Source organism: Alligator mississippiensis, chromosome 1, assembly GCF_030867095.1.
Source record: "Alligator mississippiensis isolate rAllMis1 chromosome 1, rAllMis1, whole genome shotgun sequence".
NCBI classification, from domain to species: domain Eukaryota; kingdom Metazoa; phylum Chordata; order Crocodylia; family Alligatoridae; genus Alligator; species Alligator mississippiensis.
This window is the reverse complement of record NC_081824.1, coordinates 71833045-71853802: the sequence shown is the minus strand read 5'-3', so window position 1 is coordinate 71853802 and position 20758 is coordinate 71833045. Positions and strand designations below refer to the sequence as shown.

Below are 20758 nucleotides of genomic sequence, written 5' to 3'. Positions count from 1 at the left end.
CAGCTCTTTGAGTACCCTTGGGTGTAAACCGTCAGGGCTGGCTGACTTGAAGGTATCCAGCCTGTCAAGGTGTTCCTTCACAGGGTCAGCTTTGATGGTTGGTAAGGAATCTCCCTCACCCGGGCCTCCCTGTCCTGCAATGGGCAGGGTTGTCCCATGGCACTGGTGAAAAACTGATGCAAAGTACCCATTTAACAAGTTTGCTTTTTCCTGGGCATCTGTTGTCAGTTGTCCCATCTGGTTTAGCAGGGGTCCAATGTTGCCCTTGCTTTTCCTCCGGCTCCCCACATATCTAAAAAAGGACTTTTTATTATCCTTGATATTTGGAGCTAGCTGGAGTTCCATCGTGGCCTTGGCTTTCCTGGTTTGCTCTCTGCAGGTCCAGACCAGAGCAGAGTATTCCTCCTTGGTGGTGGTTCCAGTCCTCCATCCTTTGTAGGTCTTCCTTTTAAGACGCATGAGGTCTGGTAGTTCCCTGGAGAGCCAAGGGGGCTGCTGTGCCCTTTTGCTGCCTTTCCTCTGAGACGGGATAGACTTTGCTTGCGCATCCAGGATTTCTCCCTTGAGGAACAACCACTCATCCTGAACTCCCCTCCCCTTGTGGCCCTTTAGGGCCTCACTGACAAGCCTCCTGAGCTTGTCAAAGTCAGCTTTCCTGAAGTCGAGAACTTTCGTATTGCTGACTAAGTTGCCAGCTTTATGATGGATGGTGAAGGTGATCAGCTCGTGGTCACTGTCACCCAGTTTCCCTTCAATCATTAGGTCACTGATTAGGTCATCCCCAGTTTCTAGTACCAGGTTGAGCAGCGCTTTACCTCTCATTGGCCCGTAGATTTCCTGCATCAGATAGAGGTCATCCATGAACGAGAGAAAGCTTTGTGCCCACTTTGATTTGGCTGAGTGCTCCTCCCACGAGATGTCTGGGTAGTTAAAGTCTCCCATGTCAACCATACATTGGGAGCGCGTGGCCTCAGCCAATTCCTTGGCAAACTTCTGGTCGAGGTCTTGACCCTGGGTGGGGGGTCTGTAGTAGACTCCCACCATAGTATCTCCAGTGCCCTGTTCTTCACGGATTTTAACCCAAAGGGTCTCAAGTCCACCGTGGGTGCCAATGTTGGCTTGCAGGGATGTGTAGCTTTCCTTGACATAGAGAGCTACGCCCCCATCCCTTTAGTCCACTCGATCCCTCCTGTACAGGGTATAGCCGTCTATACCTTTGGCTCAGTCATGGGTGGAGTCCCACCTAGTTCCTCCTGTTTGTTCCCCAAGCTCCTGGCATTTGTGTATAGGCATGCAAGTGTCCCCTTGGGGGCCCTTGCCTTGCCTACAGTTTGTTCCAGGCCTGGGGCAGAGGTGGGCTCCCTTAAGTGCCTTGGTCTGCTGGCTTTGCAAGGGTTGCTCAGCGGGCCAGCAGTGGCAGTAGTCCTCCCATCCCCCGGCGAGCTTAGTTTAAAGTCCGGTGGAGCAGGTCAGCCAATCTGGCTGAGAAGAGCCTCCTCACCAGCAGACAGAGGTGGAGGCCGTCCCTTCCCAGCAGCTCACTGCCTCTCTCACCAAAGAGCGGGCTGTGGTCATGGAAGCAAAAGCCTTCCTGATGACACCACTGCCGCAATCTTTGGTTAACTACCTGGATCCTCCTCTCCGTCTGCAGCTTGTAGCCTGAGACTGGGAGGATTGATGAGAACATCACCTGTGCCCCCAGACCCTTTAGACCTGCTCCCAAATCCCTGTAGTGCCTCATGACCCGGCTGGGAGCGCTCCGAGCAGTGTCATTGGTGCCCAGATGGATGAGGAGCATGGGATAGTGGTCAGTGGGCTGGAGGAGCTTAGGGATCTTCTCTGCAATGTCCCGAACATGGGCTCCTGGGAAGTAGCAAACTTCCCGGGCTAAGGGGTCAGGACAGCAGACTCCCTCAGTCCCCCTCAGGATGGAGTCTCCCACAACAAACACTTTGCTTTTTGTCTTGGGGAGAGCGGGGGCGGTAGCTATAGTAGAGCCTGAGTTGCTTGCGGGAGCTGGCAACTCAACAGGCTCTGCTGGGGCTGCAAGAGGTTCATACCTGTTGCAAAGCTCCAGCGGGGCAGGGGCCTTGGTGCAGCAGGCCTTGGGGCCCTTGACCACCTTGGTCCATCCCCTGGGCTGGACAGAATGGGAGGTTCCTGAGTCCTCCCTTGTCCTGGAGGGAGACCGTGGTCTACCCTCCGCCTCCTGGGGGAGAAGGTCCTGGCAGTAGGAGTCAATCTCCTGCTCATAGTCCCTAATGGCATGCAGTCTCTGGACTGCAGCCTGGAGCTCCTCCAGCTGGCGCGGCAGAGACCCCAGTAGGGAGCAGACCCCACAAGGGGAGGTGGCCATGCTCCCGGGCCTCAGAGCCTGAAAAAGTGACAGGCAGCCCCCGCAGCCGAGAGCCAGAGGCTCTGTCTGTGTGGAGCCTGGAACCATGGGCTCTGTCTGGGTGGAGACCTCTGAGGCGCCAGAGGGGGGCCGCAGGCCCCGAGGGGACCCTCGGGGTGTGGCGTGTGCCCATCCGTGTCATGCCACTGGTGGGGTGGCTATGGCTGGGACTGTCTACTCTGGGGGGCTCACAGGCAGGGCCTTGGGCCCTCCCTCACACCCTCCTGTGCAAACTCCCGCATTAACTCCCACGCCAGACCCAGGAGCGCGCCTGTTTGCATAGCCTATTCACGAGGCTCCAGTTGCGCGGCTCCCTTGGGGGCTGGGCGAAGGAGGAGCTGGCGGGGGGCGTGGGGGCGTGACCCTCTTCGGCCCTCTTAGCCCGCTCCCAGCTGACTAGGTCCCTCCATGGGCCCCTACTTACCTGCGGACAGGCCGGGGCTCATTGGGGGTCCTGGGGTCTCTGCTGGGGTCCCTAGGCTTATGGGGGTACAGCGGGCTTAAACCCACATGTCTCACACCAGAGCCGGGACACTGATAGACTAGATATTTAAGTAAATATGGTACCTTTATATCTAAGTGCATAATATATGTGAAGAGAGTTGCATTAATTTCTCCTAGACCAGCAACAGTGGAAGAAATAAAATAACTTGCTTACCTGTGGGCAGGCCGGGGCTCGTCGGGGTCCTGAAGTCTCTGCTAGGGTCCCTCGGCTCACGGAGCACAGCAGGCTTACACCCGTGCGTCTCGCACCGGAGCCGGGACACTAATGAGGCTTCTGCCGTTGCTGGCCCTTTTTAAACTGCACACATGTGCAGAAGGGCTGGCCAGTGCCCCGCTGTTTTTGGCGAGCTAAGGGGAGAAGGAACAGGTGGGTACCTCCCCACTAACCTGGCTTGCACGCCTGCAGCTGGGTCATGCAGCTCCCTGTGGGGCTGGGCCAAGTAGGAGCCGGGAAGGGGGGGGGGAGCGTGACCCCCCTTGGCCCTCTTAGCCTGCTCCCAGCTGACTAGGTCCCTCCATGGGCCCCTACTTATCTGCGGACAGGCCGGGGCTCGTTGGGGGTCCTGGGGTCTCTGCTGGGGTCCCTAGGCTTATGGGGGTACAGCGGGCTTAAACCCACGTGTCTCACATCAGAGCCAGGACACTGATAGACTAGATAGTTAAGTAAGTATGATACCTTGATATCTAAGTGCATAATATATGTGAAGAGAGTTGCATTAATTTCTCCTAGACCAGCAACAGTGGAAGAAATAAAATAACTAATGCTGGAAAAAAATGAAATTTTGACAAGTAAATAGTGCAGGTCTAAAATATGCAAAAATTCCTTACAGTTAATAGCATCTTTTTTGCTAGGTCCTCATCCTGTTGATTATATCTTGCATACTCAAAGATCAATATAAACCTGTTGGTTGGGATTGCTGTAAGATGAGATGTACCTTGACCAAGTGATAGAATTGTGTAGACAGGATCTACAAACTGTCAGTTTGTAATAGAATCACTTATCAAATTAATCCAACTGTTGAATTAAATGGATTAGTTATTTCTAAAAGTTATTTGCAAAAGTGAAAGGAATAGGCTGAAGTTGACTGCATATCCTAGAGCTGCTATTCACTTTCTGAACAGATTCTTGGAAAAGAATCTTTTTGACGGATAATCCTTTTGCAAGTAAAATACTCGAATTAGTGAGAGCTAGGCTCAGTACAATTAATTTATATATAAAGTATGTCTCATCTTTTCTTATCTCCTCCGGAGACAGCTCTGACTGTAAGTCATTCCTCCTTTGCAGCCATGCTGCAGTACTTTCTGAGCCTCTGACAAATTGTGACAATTGTACTAAGCTGTATTGAATAGTAAGTGCTATTCAGAATGAACAAATCACCAAACATAATATTTGTTGTCATAATCTGACGTTATCCAGGTTTTCAGAAGCAAAAAACTACTCCTTAATTCAGTAATTCTCAGCCAGGATGCTGTAAGATCCTTATAAGGGTGCCATTGGGTTCTATGCAACATTACCACTGTTAGGTGTGCCAACATCTACATGTGACTCACAAGATATACTCTGAGATTTCAGATAGGAATCCATTCTAAAAAGTACTGATCTGTTGTGATCTTTTTGAGTTTCTTGCAACAAAAGAATTACTGTATCTTTTCATAGTTAAGAAACAGATGAAAGCTAAGAGCTGGCGTTTTCCTAGCAGTGCCTTAAATCTAAGGAGCAGTGCCTTGATTCTAAAAAGTTTGAGAATGACTGACTACCTCAACTAAATGCACCATCAAACTCATGGTTTTCTATAGAAGAAATGTTGTTTAACAATCAAAAGATCATCAAGACCATCAAGGTGAATATTAAATCATGTACAAAAAGAATCCTATTAAAATTAGTTGTCAATTCAAACAGCAATTGAAGTCTTTGAGGAAAAACAATTGAAAATCCTTAAAGGTCAGTGCAAAGTAATATGTTTAATGAGTAACATACAAAGAAAACAGAAATAATATCTTTAAAAAGAGGAAAAAATCTATTAGGAAAACTTATGAAAATTAATTGTCTTTTGGTAACTGAAGTCATCCTACTGCCATGGCCAGCAAATAAAAAAAAGGGAGAAAGACCTGAATGGTTTTGTATAGCTTCCAGTACAAAAGAACCTTTATCCTGATAAGGACCTGGGATTAAATGAAATATGAGGATCATTAATAATATAGTACAAAAATCAGATTTCTCAAAACTCTTCATTAGTAGAGACTGTCAGCATTTTTGTGCCAAGTTAGTGTTAGAGAACACTGATTCCCATTATCAGCCATGAATTAGTATTATTAATCCATATTAACTTTGGCTAGAGACCATGTTACTCTTTGTAATTGGGCCCCTATTAGCTTTAATAAACAGTGATTGATGGCCATTCTTTCTGTGCCTCAGCTTCATCCAGTCTAAGCTACCATTATATCTTTCTCTGTTCCAAAACTCCCATTGCTTGCTTCTTCTGATAGGCAGTCTCTCACTTCCATTCATTTCCTCAAGACCTGAGTATTCAACACATGTACACGATACATCACTGAAAAGTAAAAAGAACAATCAGCTATTTGTTACTGGAACAGAAGATTTGGGAGTGTTTCCTTTTTTTTCTAGCAATGATCATTCTTGAGGTTCTATCACAAAGAAACACAGGTACACAATTACAATACTCTTAATACCAGTAATAAATCCTCCAGCATTTAGTTAAAAAAAACTCCAAAATCTGTTTGATCTTCACTGGAAACTTGTCTACACTGAAAAAAATTAACATAAACTATATTAGTTTGCATCCATTAACAGTTTGTTAAAAACTAGTTTTATCACATGCTAGTAAAAAACAAAGCAATATAAATATATGGTCTTAATGTCATCTCCTCATAATGTATCACACCAAAGGCTGGAGTAACAGAACAAGTCTGAACTGATGTTGTATTCTGTAATTTAAAATATTTCTTTATCTTCAGATGTGGCTTTTAAATGTTGACACGTTATTGGTGGAGTCTCTGGGAAATTCAGCTCCTAGCAATGTTTTTACATTGTTTGAAGATAGTTTGAGGTCTCATGCCAAATCATCAGGCACTTGGAATGCTGTCAAAGTTCTTTACCATCCCTGCATTAAAAACAGGAATAAAGAGTAAGTATCTTCTCTTTGTATTTTAAGTTCTATTCCTTTGGGCCCTCCAGGCAAATTTTAAATCCAATGGAGTGAATTTTCACAGCATAGTGTTTGTTTTCAGTAATTTGTCTCTTTTAAAGCCAGTTAGAACCTGGGAGCTAAGCTGCTGCCCAACTTATTGAAAAGTTAAGGTCCAGAGTTACATTACCCTTACAGCTATAATAGCTAAGTTACATTAAGGTTACAAAATGTTTTAATGCTTTTGGATATAACACTTTCCCTTTTCTTTTTAATTTTTTTTATTGAATCCAACCCATCAAATGAGATTCAACATCCAAAGATGCACTCAATCCCTCAAAACATACACACAGTCACACACATCCCCTATCAACACTACACACACACACACACACACACACACACACACACTAACGCATAAGAGGTGTTTTAGTTCAAAAGCGCACTGCCGCCATTTTCTGCGTGCTGACATGCATTTTGCCACTTATACAACTGCATGCAAAGCAGCACAGTATGTGTCAGCTCGCATGCAGAGCAGACTTGATTAACTGAGTCTGCTTCAACCCACTAGATCTCTGGTGCATCACGGGATGAAAAGGTATGTGTATAAATGCCCCTAAAGTCTAGACATATGTGTCACACCACTTTAGATTGATTTAAACTTCCTGGACCATTTCAAAAGCACATTGGGAAAATCAAATGCTATTTTGAAACAGTCCTCAGTGTCATGTGTCTGGCCCTCCAGGCATCCCAAACCCTTCCAGGGTAATGGGGCTGCTTTGGGATGCAACCAAAACTCTACTTTCCAAAGACTAATTACCTAAAGAGAGAGCAGTCTGCATGGGCGGGAAAGCAGAAAGTCTCTGTCAGTTTCACTTCCCTTTTAGGAACCTTGAGTAGGGGTCTGGGCTTAATTTAGTTTTTTTTGGGGGGGGGGGGGGGGAGGGGGGTTGCCAGGTTCTATGGGGATGGAGGAGACGGGCTTTGTGGCCCCCTATAACAGTAAACACCTTTCAGTTGTTGATTGATGTGGAGGGAAACAACCATTGCACAATGGGCACTTAATGGAACAGAATGGCTGTCATTTCCATGCTCAGTGTGAAGTGAATTAGCTCATTAACTGTTAATTATTTCTTCTCTTCTGTGCTGCATTCATGCAGCTAGTCCTGCCTTGCAGGTTCCACCCTGCACACACATCTCTATGCAATTGCTGACAATACAAAGATAAATGGATTACTATGGAAAATCCTCTTAAACCTGCAGCATGAGGCGCAGAGATTGTGGGAAGACCCCAAGCAGCCAGCCTCTGAAATGAAGAAGGGACCCCTAACCACCCACTTCCACCACCCTTCCCCCCCACTCCCCACAACTCACCTGGTCATCCTCTGCCCAGATACCATCACACAGAGTTTGATAGTGTGCAAGCAAGTACAGGCCTGGGCGGTGCAGGTGAGTCTTGCAGGGAAACTGCAGCTTGAGCAATGGGGTGGGTAAAGAGTGGTGGTGGCAGGCAGCCCAGAAGCAGGGGTCAAACAGTTGGCAAGCCCTTCGATCCCTACCCCACCCCAAATGAGCAAGGAACCCCACCACCTAGGAACTGTAGCAGAGAGGTGAAATTTCAAGGTGGCTTTCCAAGGCAGGGGTTGGAAAAGCAGGAGAGTTTTAGCAGAGGTGCAGGGGAATAGAGCACCTAGCTTTCAGGAAACCACAAGCAGGGGGATATATAACACTTGGCAATCTCTCCACTCCTACCCCCTTCCCCAATCTGGATCTTCCTCCTTGTGACCCTGTTGGGGAAAGGAGTGTGATGACCCACATGTCTACCTGCGTCACCTCACTATGTGAAGTGTCCTTTGCTTATATTTTCTTCCTGCGGTTTAAAAATGTTTTCCCTAAAAGGGAGGAAACAAAGTCCCTCTTTTTTTGTCTGACACGATTTGATCAAAAAAAAAAAGGCATACCTGAAAAGAGAGGCTTCAATAATGGGGGATTTTCTTTCCTTCTAGAGATTCTCCTAGGTATATTTCTTGGGGCTCCACCTCCCCTACACCTCTTCCATATGCCAGCCGTGACGTTAGGTGGGTGGTGCTTTTCAACATGGGATTAGTTGCATTCCCTGTGGCCGCCAGTCATAGGATACAAATGGTACTATCAAAATTAATCTTAAAGCATCAGAGTCCTGGATGGTCCCTGTCAGGGCCACGTCTGTCTGTCCAGTCTTGTATCGTTAACAGTATTGACAGTGTTTAAGAGTCCAATCTTAACATAAATTCAACTCAATTATAACTCAGCCTTGGTGTAGGTATACATGCTTCAAGTACCTTTAAACATTATGTAGAAAACAAGTAACAAAAATCAAAATAATCATCGTTCCACAGCGCCCTCTGTCCATCACTAGGTGGGGTTCACACTTGCATATCCTCCTTAGGATGCTCCTCATTGGTCTGAGACTCTACTGTCACCTCAGTTCTTCAGGCTTACCAGCCTCGTGGATGCGAACTCCTTCGAGTTCTGTCTTGGCCAGTTCCCCTGTCAGACCCTAGGGCTCCTTACTTCCTTACTTCAAGGCTCGCTGGACTCAGGGGTCTCTCCCTGCTGCTTTTGTTTGGTTCAGCAGCTTGGGCTTTTGGCCATGCCAGAGCAAGGGGGCTCCTTCTGCTGCTTTCGTCCTACTCTGGCACCTGGCTGCCTTTCTTCATCTCTGGCACCCAGCTTCTCTGTGCTTCCAGGTGTGCATTTTTCATACATCACTCCCTGCATGTCCTCCTATGCACAGGAAGTGTGTAGTTTTAAAATGCTGTGATGGTGCTGTGCACCTCTCTGGCGTTTCAGCTCCGGTACCTGCAGGTGAGTTCCACATATCACCAGCCCTTCCCAGGCCAGTTTCCTTCACGGGCTGATGCTGTTTTGGGTGGGGATCACCCCTTCCTCAGGGAATATGGCTCACAAGCCATGTCACGCAGCAACACTCCCCCTCTAGGGGAATCCTGGGGAAACTCCTAGGTACTGATCTCTGGAAGGCATGATGATCTGGGTACTCTGCCTACCCCCTGTTGGTGTTTTGTCACCAATGAGCTAAAAGGTGAGGGTTCTACGTAGAACTTCTGTCAAAGGACAATTATGAACCAGTTCCCAGTCAGTGACATTTGTGGAACAGTTCAAGTGTTATATCTGTTTTCACCCTAAGATATGACTATAGTTTTGATATATTACAAAATTAGTCAGTGTCTGTGTGTGGGGTAATTGTAACTTGCTTTTAACCCAATAGTGGCATTCTTTCAGCTACAGTCAGTCTACTTTAGGGGTGGGGAAAGCCTTTATAGTGAATGATGTAGACTTGTTTGTTTTGGATATGTGTAAACCTATTGGAGGTTTAATAAAGAAAATATTTGATTTTAGCAGGCTTTTAAGTGTAGATATGGATAAAAGATGCTGCCAGTGTAATGTTTAGTTATGGTTTATAATAGCTTTTTATAATAGGTTTATAATAGCCTTACTTTATATTTAACTGGTGGTGAACAAAGATGCTAAATTATATTCATCAATGACTTCAGTGTTTGCACAGCTGATGCAAGAATTTTTCACCAAAGTTGTTTCTATAATGATAAATCAGATGCAGAAATTGTTTTGGGTTTGTTGTTTTTCCTTAACTCCTGGTAAGTGGTGTTTTTAAGTAGATGTGTGCAGATTTCACATTTAAAATTTTAAATATATTTCCCTGAGGTGCTGTGTTGATACTAAACAGTATTGTAACCCAAGGTCTTATAGAATTTACCAGAAAATATAATTTATTTTAATAATAATCTATAGAAGGTAAATATAAATCTTGCGAAGACTTGAGGTGTTGTTTATATGCTCTTCCCAGTGATGTTTGCATAGTGATTGTACCACGTATGAAGATTGTACCACGTATGAACAGGATGTGGTTCAAGGACTGAATGTTTTAAACATTCTTCTGCCTAAATTCTACGAAGAATGCTCAGACTCTGTCTGTATTGTGTTCTTATTGGTGGAGGAAATTTCTGATAGTGTGATGTGATGATTATTTACAGGTATTAGTGCAGAATTGCTTGTAGATTTGCTTTTCAGCAGATTTTCATGTTTGATTCGGTCAGAAGGAAGATTTAACCACCTTGGCATAATTTACAGATAACAGCCATATTTACTTAGTCATTGATGTTGCCATCCCAATCCTATTTTATGAGTTGTTTACAAAATCAGTAACGCATCATTTTGGTGAAGTGAAGGTAAAGAGAAACGTCAGAAACGAGAAAGGAATAGTCTTTTGTCAAAGGCTTCTTCCCAGGTCTTTATTAAGGAATGATGCAGGTCTCTCTTCTCCTATACTGGACTTTCTATAGATACTTTGTTTCTAAAAATGTAATTTTCATTTGCCTTGGGGACTGTGCCATTGGCTGCCCAAGAGGTACAGTTGTGATGTTGGTATTCAGCTGGCAGAAACAGCTAAAACCCATTTTGCTCTGGTTCATGGCTTAACATCAAGGGCAGGAGGGACATAGTTACAGTGCTTATTTATCTTGCCTGCTTGAATGTTTGTATTGGTAGTTTTTTGTAATGGATGGGATGTAAATAGCTTTAAACATGCCAGTCCATTTAGGGGTTAAATATCTGACAGTATCTTAGTATTTTTTTTAGCTGCTCCATAGCTAAGAATGTTGTTTTGCTCTTATTTTTTTACCATGGGGTACTGAAGGAATTGGCCGGTGTCATAGCAGAACCACTAGCATGGCTGTTTGAGTACTTGTGGCGCTTGGGTCAGGTTCCGGAGGACTAGAAAAGGATCAGTGGGGTCCCTATTTTCAAGAAAGGGAGGAAGGAGGATCCGAGTAATTATAGGCCAGTCAGTCTCACCTCCATCTTTGGAAAGGTCTTTGAAAAGATTATGAAGGATCATATTTGTGGGAGCCCAGCAGAAAAAATAATGCAGCAGGGAAACCAGCATGGATTTGTAGCAGGTAGATCACACCTGACCAATCTGGTTTTGTTTTATGACAGGGTCATAAAATGCTTAGATGCAGGAGTAGAGGTGGATGTCTTTTTCTTGGATTTTAGCAAGGCCTTCGATACAGTATCTCATCCCATTCTCATAAATAAATAAAGAGGCTGAGACATAGGTGTTTACATGGTCTGGTGGGTGGCAAATTGGCTTAGAGGTCACACCCAGAGAGTGATAGTAGACGGGTTGGTATCGAACTGGAAGAATGTGGGTAGTGGGGTCCTGCAGGGTTTCGTCCTTGGACCTGTACTCTTCAATATCTTCATCAGTGACTTAGGATGTGGGTGTGAAGTGTACTCTGTCCAAGTTTGCTGATGTTACTAAATTGTGGGGTGAAGTGCACACTCCAGAGCGTAGGGAACGATTGCAGGCAGACCTGGACAGGTTTGAAAAGTGGGCAGTACACGATAGGATGCAGTAAAAAAAAGACAAGTGCAGAGTGCTGCACCTAGGGCGCAAAAATCTCTGGCACACCTCTCAGCAGCACAGAAGCGGAAAGGGATCTCGGAGTCACAGTGGACTCCAAGATGAACATGAGTCGTCAGTCTGACTAAATCATCAGCATAGCTAACCACACTTTATCATGCATCAGTAGATGCATGACAAATAGATCCAAGGAGGTGGTACTCCAACTGTGGTCTATGCAGCATTGGTTAGACCACAGTTGGAGTACTGTGTCCAGTTTTGGGCACTGTACTTCAAGAAGGATGTTGATAGACTCAAGAGGGCCCAGAGGAGGGCCACTTGTATGGTTAGGGGCTTACAGGACAAGCCCTATGAGGAGAGACTGAGGGACCTAGACCTTTTCAGCCTCTGCAAGAGAAGGCTGAGAGGTGATCTGGTGGCCGCCTACAAATTCATATGGGGGCGGAGCAAGGGATTGGAGATGCTCTGTTCACCAGGGCGCCTCTTGGGGTAACAAGGAACAATGGTCACAAACTGACAAAGAGGAGATTTAGGCTAGATATCAGGAAAAACTTCTTCACGGTAAGGGTGGCCAAAATTTGGAATGGGCTTCCAAGGGAGGTGGTGCTCTTCCCTACCTTGGGGTTCTTTAAGAGAAGGCTGGATAGGCATCTGGCTGGGGTCATCTGACCCCAGCACTCTTTCCTGCTTAGGCAGGGGGTTGGACTCGATGAACTGTTGAGGTCCCTTCTGACCCTAGCATCTATGAAAAGTCATCATTTTTGTCCTGTTACCATGTGTTTGAAATCAGAAGAGATCTTATCATCTGACTGTGATTAATCATCCTTCTGAAAACAAACAGGAAAAACAAAACTTGCATAGATCTAATTAATTTCCTAATAATGCCTCTTATTAAACTTCTTGCTGTGTATTGCTATACCCTTATTGTTTGGCTCTTAACCTAGTCTAAGGATTTCATATTCCTTGTACTTAATGTCATCTTTTGTGCTAACCACTACAGTCAAAATATTAAAAAAATAAAAAAGCAAAAGCAAAGAAAATCATGGCTGTGGTCAGAAGTCCTCCACAAATCAGACAGTATCAAATATTTCTTGTTTCATTCTCATACCCAGCATCTCAGTGTGGCAAGAGGCCTCTTGCATGATGCAGAAAAGAATTGTGCTTCTACACTGCAGCCCAGGGGTGGGCAAAAAATGCCCTTGGGCCAAATCCTATTCTATCTGGCATGTGGGGCCCCTAAAAAATTTAGAAAATTAATATTTATCTGCCCCTGGCTGCCTGTCAAGGATGACAGGAGCCAGCGGCAGCAGGACCCAGGAGCTGGTGGCAGGACTAAGCAGCCACAGCAGCAAGGCTGGCCTGGCCCCACCCCTAGCCAGAAGCCTCTGCCTAGCAGGGGCTTCTGGCCTGGGACCCTGGTGCTGTTCCTGCTGCACTGCGCCGGAGAGGGAAATTCAGATAAGAAGGAGGGAGGTAGGGGAAGACTCTGGGCGATCATCCGAATCCTCGGATCCGGGCTGGGCCAGCTCCTGTGGTCCTGGCGCTGTAGCCAGGAACCATGTGGTGCCAGAGTGGCAAGCAGGTGAGTGAGGAGGAAGCGGGGAAATGGCTGCGGAAGGCAGGGGGATGGGTAGTGAGCAGGTGCTGCATGCAGCAATAATTGGGTGGAAGTGCAGGGCCTGTGTCAGTGCACTGGGGCCAGTACCAGCAGGGGCAGGCTGGCAGGGGCTCCATGGAGCCCAGCTGGCTCCTCCCTCTCCCTGCTGGTGCAGTCCAGCCCGGCTCCATGGAGCCCCTGCCAGCGCTGGCCCTGGTGCACCAGTACAGGCCCTGTGCTCCTGACTAGCTGTTGCTCACTCTGCACGCCTGCTCACTGCCACTCCCCTGCAGCCTGCTTCAGCCATTTCCCTGCTTTCCTACCCACAGCTGCCACCTCTCTGGCACCACATGTTTCTGGCTGCAGTGCTAGGCTGCAGGACTCAGCAGGAGCTGGCCTGGTCCCCGTGATTCTTGGCTGGCTTTGTGCAGTGCCGGCCAGGCCAGTCCAGTTTCTGCTGCGTCCTGCAATCTCAGCCGTGCAGATGGGACATGGTGCCAGAGTGGTGGTGGGGAGGGGAGGAAGTGGCAGAAGAAGGGCAGCATTGGTAAACAGAGGGGGAAGTGGCAGTGGGCGGGAGCACGGGGCCTACATGAGTGTCCGGGGCCAGGAACAGCAAGAGTGCAGAGCCCAGGCTTGGAGGAGTGCTGGTGGGGGCTCTGCCCGCTGTGGCGGGGGCAGGCTGCAGGCAAACCCTCCCCCTCCATGCATGCCACAACCCTCCGCAGCCACTCTTTCCCCCCCACACTCGCAGCCCCCCACAAACCCCATGCCCACCCCCCCAGCCATACACATGCTCCTCCACCCACATCCACACACCCCCATGCCTATCTACTCCCCAGAAACCCCCCACCCACACCCTCCCACAATATACAAGAGTAAAACTTCATTTTAAGCTATTATATTATCACTTCTATGTACGCTACATAAATGGATTTAAATCAGGACAAAAAATATTTTTTTAAATGAAATTAATGAATGTTGTAGTACATGTTTGATTTTTAGATTATAAGTTATTGTTTTTCTTGTTCCAAGTTGGCAAAAATCCTTGCTGAAAGCAGTACTTCTGGTGGTAAGTGGGGGGACTTCTGGTTAGGGGGTAGGAATTCTGGTCCGAAGATGGTGACCAGGAGGCAGGCCACCTGTCAAGGGGCGGGGCTACCCTCGAGACCCTTGATGTCTTGCCAAAACTCAAGAAGTGGCCCTCGACCCAAAATAATTGCCTGCCCCTGCTGCAGCCCCTTACGTACACTTGGTGTCCCAAGTATTTTACAGAACAGTTAATTGCAGGTCAGTTGATTAATAACTGGCAGGCCTCATCTGGCCCCCAGGCCACATTTTGTCCACCCCTGAGCTAGAAGCTATACTAATATGGTACTGGCCTAGGGCTGTATTATTAGGGCGCTCAAGGGAATCCACTCCTACCCCAGCTCTGGAATGGTGTACTCCTGGGAGTACAAGAAAGCCTAGGGCTTCAAATGGGACACTTGTGTGTCTGTACACCAATGCCAGGAGCCTTGCGAACAAACAGGAGGAAGTGGTCTTCCTGCTAAACAAGAATGACTATTATCTCATAGGGGTAATGGAGACCTGGTGGGACTCCATCTATGACTGGTCCACAGGTATAGATGGCTATACCCTGTACAGAAGAGATTGTGTGGGAGGAAAAGGGGTGGAGGTGTAGCTGTTTATGTCAAGAAAAGCTACACATCCCTGCAAGCTGACATTGGCACGCATGGAGGACAACTGGAGACCTTCTGGGTTAAAATATGTGGGGAACATGGCACAGGGGACACAATGGCAGGGGTCTACTAAAGACCTCCTAATCAGGAACAAGAGCTTGACCAGGAATTCGCCAGGGAACTGGCTGAGGCTGCACACTCTCAGTGCATGGTTGTCATGGGAGACTTCAACTACCTGGACATCTGAGAAGAGCACTTGGCCAAATCCGAATGGTCACCAAGCTTCCTCACATGCGTGGATGAGCTCTGCCTGACTTAAGAAGTCTATGAACCAACAAGAGGTAAAGCACTGCTGGACCTGGTACTGGCCAAAGGGGATGGTTTAGTCAGTGACCTAAGAATCAAAAGAAAGCTGGGAGACGGTGACCATGAGCGGATCAATTTTACTATCCATTGCAAAGCTGGTAAATCAGTCAGCAATGCAGAAGTCCTAAACTTTAGGAACTCTGACTTTGATAAGCTCAGGAGGCTTGTTGTTGAGGACCTAAGGGGTCATGACTCGACAGGGAGGGGAGTCCAAGATGAGTGGTTGCTCCTTAAGGGAGTCATCGTGAAAGCAGAAAGGATGTCCATCCCATCTCAGAGGAAAGGTAGCAAAATGGCACAGCAGCCCCCTTGGCTCAGCAGGGAACTCATGGACCTCCTACGTCTAAAAAGAGAGGCTTATAAAGGATGAAAGATGGGAATCGCCACTAGGGAGGAGTATTCTGCACTGGTCCGTACCTGTACGGAGTAAACCAGGAAAGCCAAGGCTGCAGCCTTTTGGCTACAAACCAAACTCCCAACTGGCTACATGTATCAAGGACAATAAAAAGTCCTTTTCCAGATATGTGGAGAGTTGGAAGAAAAGCAAAGCCAACATTGGACCCAAATGGGACAACTGACATCCAGGAAAAAGCCAGTCTGCTTAATGGGTAGTCTGTATCAGTTTTTCACCAGCCCAGTGGGAGCTCCCTGTCTAACATGATGTGGGATGGCCAGGGTGAGGGTGAATTTATACCCACCATTGGTGTAGACCTTGTAAAGGAACATCTTGAGAGACTGGACACCTTCAAGTCAGCTGGTCCTGGCAGATTGCACCCCAGAGTACTTAAGGTGCTGGTTGGCATCATAGTCCAGCCACTGGCAAAGATATTCAAGAACTTGTGGCGCTCCAGTATCTGAAGATCCAGATTCCAATCTGAAGATTGGAAGAAGGTCAATGTAGTGCCTATCTTCAAGAAAGGGAGGAAAATAGATCTGGGGAACTGCAGGCCAATGTAGTGCCTATCTTCAAGAAAGGGAGGAAAATAGATCTGGGGAACTACAGGCCAATGTAGTGCCTATCTTCAAGAAAGGGAGGAAAATAGATCCGGGGAACTACAGTCCAATCAGCTTGACCTCAGTCCCTGGGAAGATTTTGGAAAAAATTATCAAAGAGACCATTCTTGACAAGCTGCCTGATGGCAACATCCTGAGGGACAACCAGCGCGGGTTTGTTGTGGGTAAGTCTTGCCTGACCAATTTCATCTCCTCCTATGACCAGGTGACATATCACCTGGACAAGGGAGAAGAGATTGACATCATGTATGTGGACTTTAAAAAAGCCTTTGATCTGGTGTCTCATGATCTCCTCATGGAAAAATTGACCAACTGTAGCTTTGGCTACATCACAGTTCGATGGCTGGGGAATTGGCTCCGAGGTCGGACCCACAGAGTGGTAATTGATGGAAGCAAATCATCATGGTGCTCCGTGACCAGTGGCCTCCCCCAAGGCTCCATCCTTGGACCTATACTTTTTAACATCTTTATTAACAATGTGGACGTTGGTGTCAGAAACAGACTGGCCTAGTTCACTGATAACACCAAATTTTGAGGTAAAGTGTGCACACCTGAGGATAGGCTGGTGATCCAGACTGACAGGCTCAGAAAATGGGCAGATAAAAACCTGATGACATTCAATACGGAAAAATGCAAGGTACTCCACCTCAGGGAAAAAATCCTCACATCATGCTTATAGGCTTGGCAGTGCTACGCTCACTAGCACCATGGCCAAAAGGGACTTGGGGACCACAAGATGAACATGAGCCACCAATGCGATGTTGCAGCTGGTAAAGTGAGCTAAACTCTGGCTTGTATCCATAGGTGCTTCTCAAGCAAATCTCAGGATGTCATCCTCCCGCTGTACTCAACTTTGGTGAGGCTGCAGCTGGAGTACTGCATCCAGTTCTGAGCTCCACAATTCAAGAAGGATGTGGAGGAGCTTGAAAGAGTCCAGAGACCTACTCTGGACTCTCTTAAGAAACCTTTGGATGCTTATCTTGCTGGGATCCTTTGACCTTTGCTGACTTCCTGCCTCTGGGGCAGGGGGCTAGACTTGATGATCTTCCGAGGTCCCTTCCAGCCCTAATGTCTATAAAATCTTATGAAATATTTGGTTTAAGATCAAAGCAAAAACAAATATAGCTTTATTGGAGTTTGCATTAATTTGATATATATTAGGTATTACAAACTATAACAAACTAGGCAGAAATAATCAAAATATGTTGTTTCTTCAGTCCTTTTTCATTGGAATCAAATCTGCAACTTTCAGATTCATAAAACAAAATCTAGCCATCTTGACCATGTTGACAGTGTAATGATTCACTGAAAGTTATTTCCACACCTGAGTTGATGTTCACCTGTGTAAATGTTTTTACTTAGAGTTAAATCAGTCTGCAGGGCTGTGGAATAGGAGCCACATTATCAGGAACAGCTAACAAACTGCAGAATTGCAAAAGAAAGGATAGCTTGATTAGTGGAACATCAAGATCATTAACAAGGAGAGAGGGTCGTTAATACCTGTGGCATGAATAGTTTAGAAGAAATCAGGTAGAGGCATGAAGTTAAGTGACTCTCAGTGCTGCCTGAATAGAAACGCTGTTACCAGACAGTTAATTTTAAACTTTGGGTAGACTGTTAATCAGACCGGAGGGGGCATGACTCCACTAGTGCACCCCTCTTGGATCCTCTCCTGTCTGTTGGTATGAGACTTGGTGCCATTTTTTCAGTTACTACCAGTTTGGCTTTTAACTTATGGTTGTTGGTCTGGAGATCTGTACTGTTTATCTACAGCTGGCAGGTTAATACCTCACTGAAAGTTCAGTGCATCTTCTGTGAACCTCTTCCATTCTAACCTCGTACCACATAAACCTCTTTTCTTCAGAGTAATTTAGTAAGTGACAAAGAGAGAGAGAAAATAGCTCTTGAATAAGTTGTGATCAGAGTACTTTTAACGACATTTTTTGTTACTTGCTTTTAAAAATGTTGCAACAAATCTTGTTGAAACTGGACAAATTTTTGTCTTCTCCTCCCTTCCCCCACAGCTTTTGTTACAGCTATAGCTTTTAAGTTTTAAGAACAGAGCATAAACTTATAAACCATTGTAATCACTTGTGGTTAACTCATGGTTTGCTTTAAAATGTTTACATGAAATGAATTTGAATGTTGATTTCAAATGAAATTACTGCAGGAGCAGATGAAAATGAATAAGGAATTCAGCACCATCAGTGGATATGAGCAGCAGTATATTTTATTTGCTCAGCAGTATTTTTGCTTTCTACAGGTCTGCTTAAAACTGTTCCTGATGTGTTGCACTCAACGTGCCAAAGAACAAATCTGGACTGTAATCCTGCAAGCAGTTGTGGTAGCAATTAAAGCTAGATTCTGAAAATAAATAATAATGTAGAATACATAATGGAAGTGGGTTGTTGAGTAAGTTTAGATTTGTTAGTCATAAGAAGGAGAATACCGCTATCAAATAAAAAATAAAAGCTCATTGGCTGATGTTAGTATCTTCAAAAGAGGAATTCTTGAATTATAACTGCTATTCAGTAACTAGAAATATTTTTCTTTTCTGGCAATTCAATTACTATTTTTGTTGTTGTAATCCTGGGGGCCAATTCTGTAAATTGGGAGAGGATAAGAGCCCTTGGCACAAAATAATCCAAATATAAATAGACTGGTTTCTTCTTGTAGTTTGAGTGACTTTATTGCTATATTTTTAATCCATTTTAGTCAACTGTCTTATGCAGAAATCCTTTCTAAGCAGAAATATTTATGCATGGATGCCCTCAGGGATCAAAGGAGCATTGAGTTTTTGGTTTGTTCCTGGTTGATTTGTGAACTCATAACCTTTCCTATTAAGGTTTAGAAGTTAAAATTATTGCTATCACCCAAGTCCTCTAAAGAAGATAGTTTCTGTGTTGCTTTAGAATGTTCTTTCCCTTTTTCTTTGTCTACCCACTATATATCAAAAAGCACATTGGCATCTTCCCCCCGTCACCACTAAATATTTTTAATTTGTATTGTGGTAGTCCCTAGAACAGTGGTTCTAAACCTTTTTTGAGACTCAAGGCCCCCTACCATAACTTTTGTGAAATTGAGCAGCACATCATTTCAAAAACTAATGTATTAATTACAGTGTTTACCTGTTTGAAGAAGGGTTGGGAAGGAGGAGTAGTAGTCAGCAGGGAAGAGCCTGTACTGAAGTGAGTAGGGGGAGGAGCAGCTGGAAGGGAAGAGCCTGCTGTGGCACCCTGGTTGATATCTACTGGCTTAGAGATCTCTAACAGAACTTTTGATAACCCATTGTGTCAGGCAGTTGGACGGCTTACACATAGATGTAGTCACTGTCCTGAAGAGCTCAGCTGAGTTTGTTTTGTTGTTTAATAGGGTAAGTTTGAATTTAGTATTTCAAATATTAATTTATTTAAGGATCTGCTTGTTCCAACAACAGAACTAGGGAGTATCCAAATCCCAAATTTTGTTTTCTGTCATTAGTGGCAGGTAATTGTGTACCAGAGTGAGTTTTAGGGGTGTGTGAAACGAGTCGTATTCGATTCAGATTTGGATTTGGCCCGAATTGGGGACAGTGATTGGATTAGTTGATTTGGATCACTGTCCCCAATTCGATTTGATTCAGATCCAAATCTGAAGATTCAATGCTGATGTCAGAGAATCAGCGATTCGGCCATAGACACTGCTCTAAATGTTTTTTCTACGTACCTCGAGGTACCAGGCACAGCTTGTGAATGCTACAATGTAAATGGAGTGTCCCACAGGAGATGAACCCAGAAGTGGACCAGAAGTACTTCTGGGTTCTGCGGGGAGCATGCTGGTGGCCTCCCTGCGGCCTCCTGGCTCAGCGATCGGCCGCAGGGGGACCCCAGGTGCCCTTGAGACCCCGGAGGTACCAGTCGCCGAACCAGGGGGCCACGGGAGTTCCCTACACACACGCTACCCAGCAGACCTGGAAGTGGACTGGAAGTGCTTCTGGTCCACTTCTGGGTCTGCTGCCGAGTGCACTGGGATGCCCCCTGTGCTCCTGTGGGATGCTCCATCTGCCCCACCATCACAGCATTTGTGAGCCACCTGGTACCTTGAAGTACATAGAAAAAACATTTAAAGCTGTGTCTATGCCTGAATCACCAAATCTTTCTGAATCTCTCCAAATCAATTTGGGGGGTTCTGATTTGATTCAGAGAGATTAAAGGGCCTCCTGATTCTATTTGGATTCAGAGATTCAGCTACCGAATCAGGCCGAATCTCCACCAAATCAAATCAGGGACTGAAGTTCATATAGCCCTAATGAGTATAGAAACGATATTATGAGATTTAAGAATGAACTTTTTTGCAGTAGCATTGGCAAAATGCTGTGCCAGTGAAACTTGACCAAAACAATAGTATATTCTATATAATGAGCTGTGTCAGTTCATAATGAAGGTATGTAGGGAGCCTTGGAGCTGTGCATAGGAAGCTTTGGAACAGTTCAGTTTTGGCTTTGCCCTCATTCGTTTTATGAAAGGCTGTGAACCAGGTGAGGTAGGTCATTTAAAAAGGGCAGCCTAAGAATCAGGAACCCCCAGGCTTGGGAGAGTGACACTGAACAGTTCCTAGCAGCAAAGACCAGAA

The 20758-nt window shown here is 45.8% G+C and overlaps 1 protein-coding gene across 3 annotated transcripts in view; it reads left to right on the top strand.

The window, feature by feature from the left end:
- Positions 1-20758, top strand: part of UBE3D (ubiquitin protein ligase E3D) — a 179159-nt gene that overhangs the window by 43773 nt on the left and 114628 nt on the right. For all 3 annotated transcript variants that reach the window (XM_014600577.3, XM_059731599.1, XM_019496826.2), the window contains exon 8: positions 5876-6045. In XM_014600577.3, coding sequence (XP_014456063.2) covers positions 5876-6045 — 170 coding nt within the window. The remainder of the gene's footprint in view (positions 1-5875; positions 6046-20758) is intronic.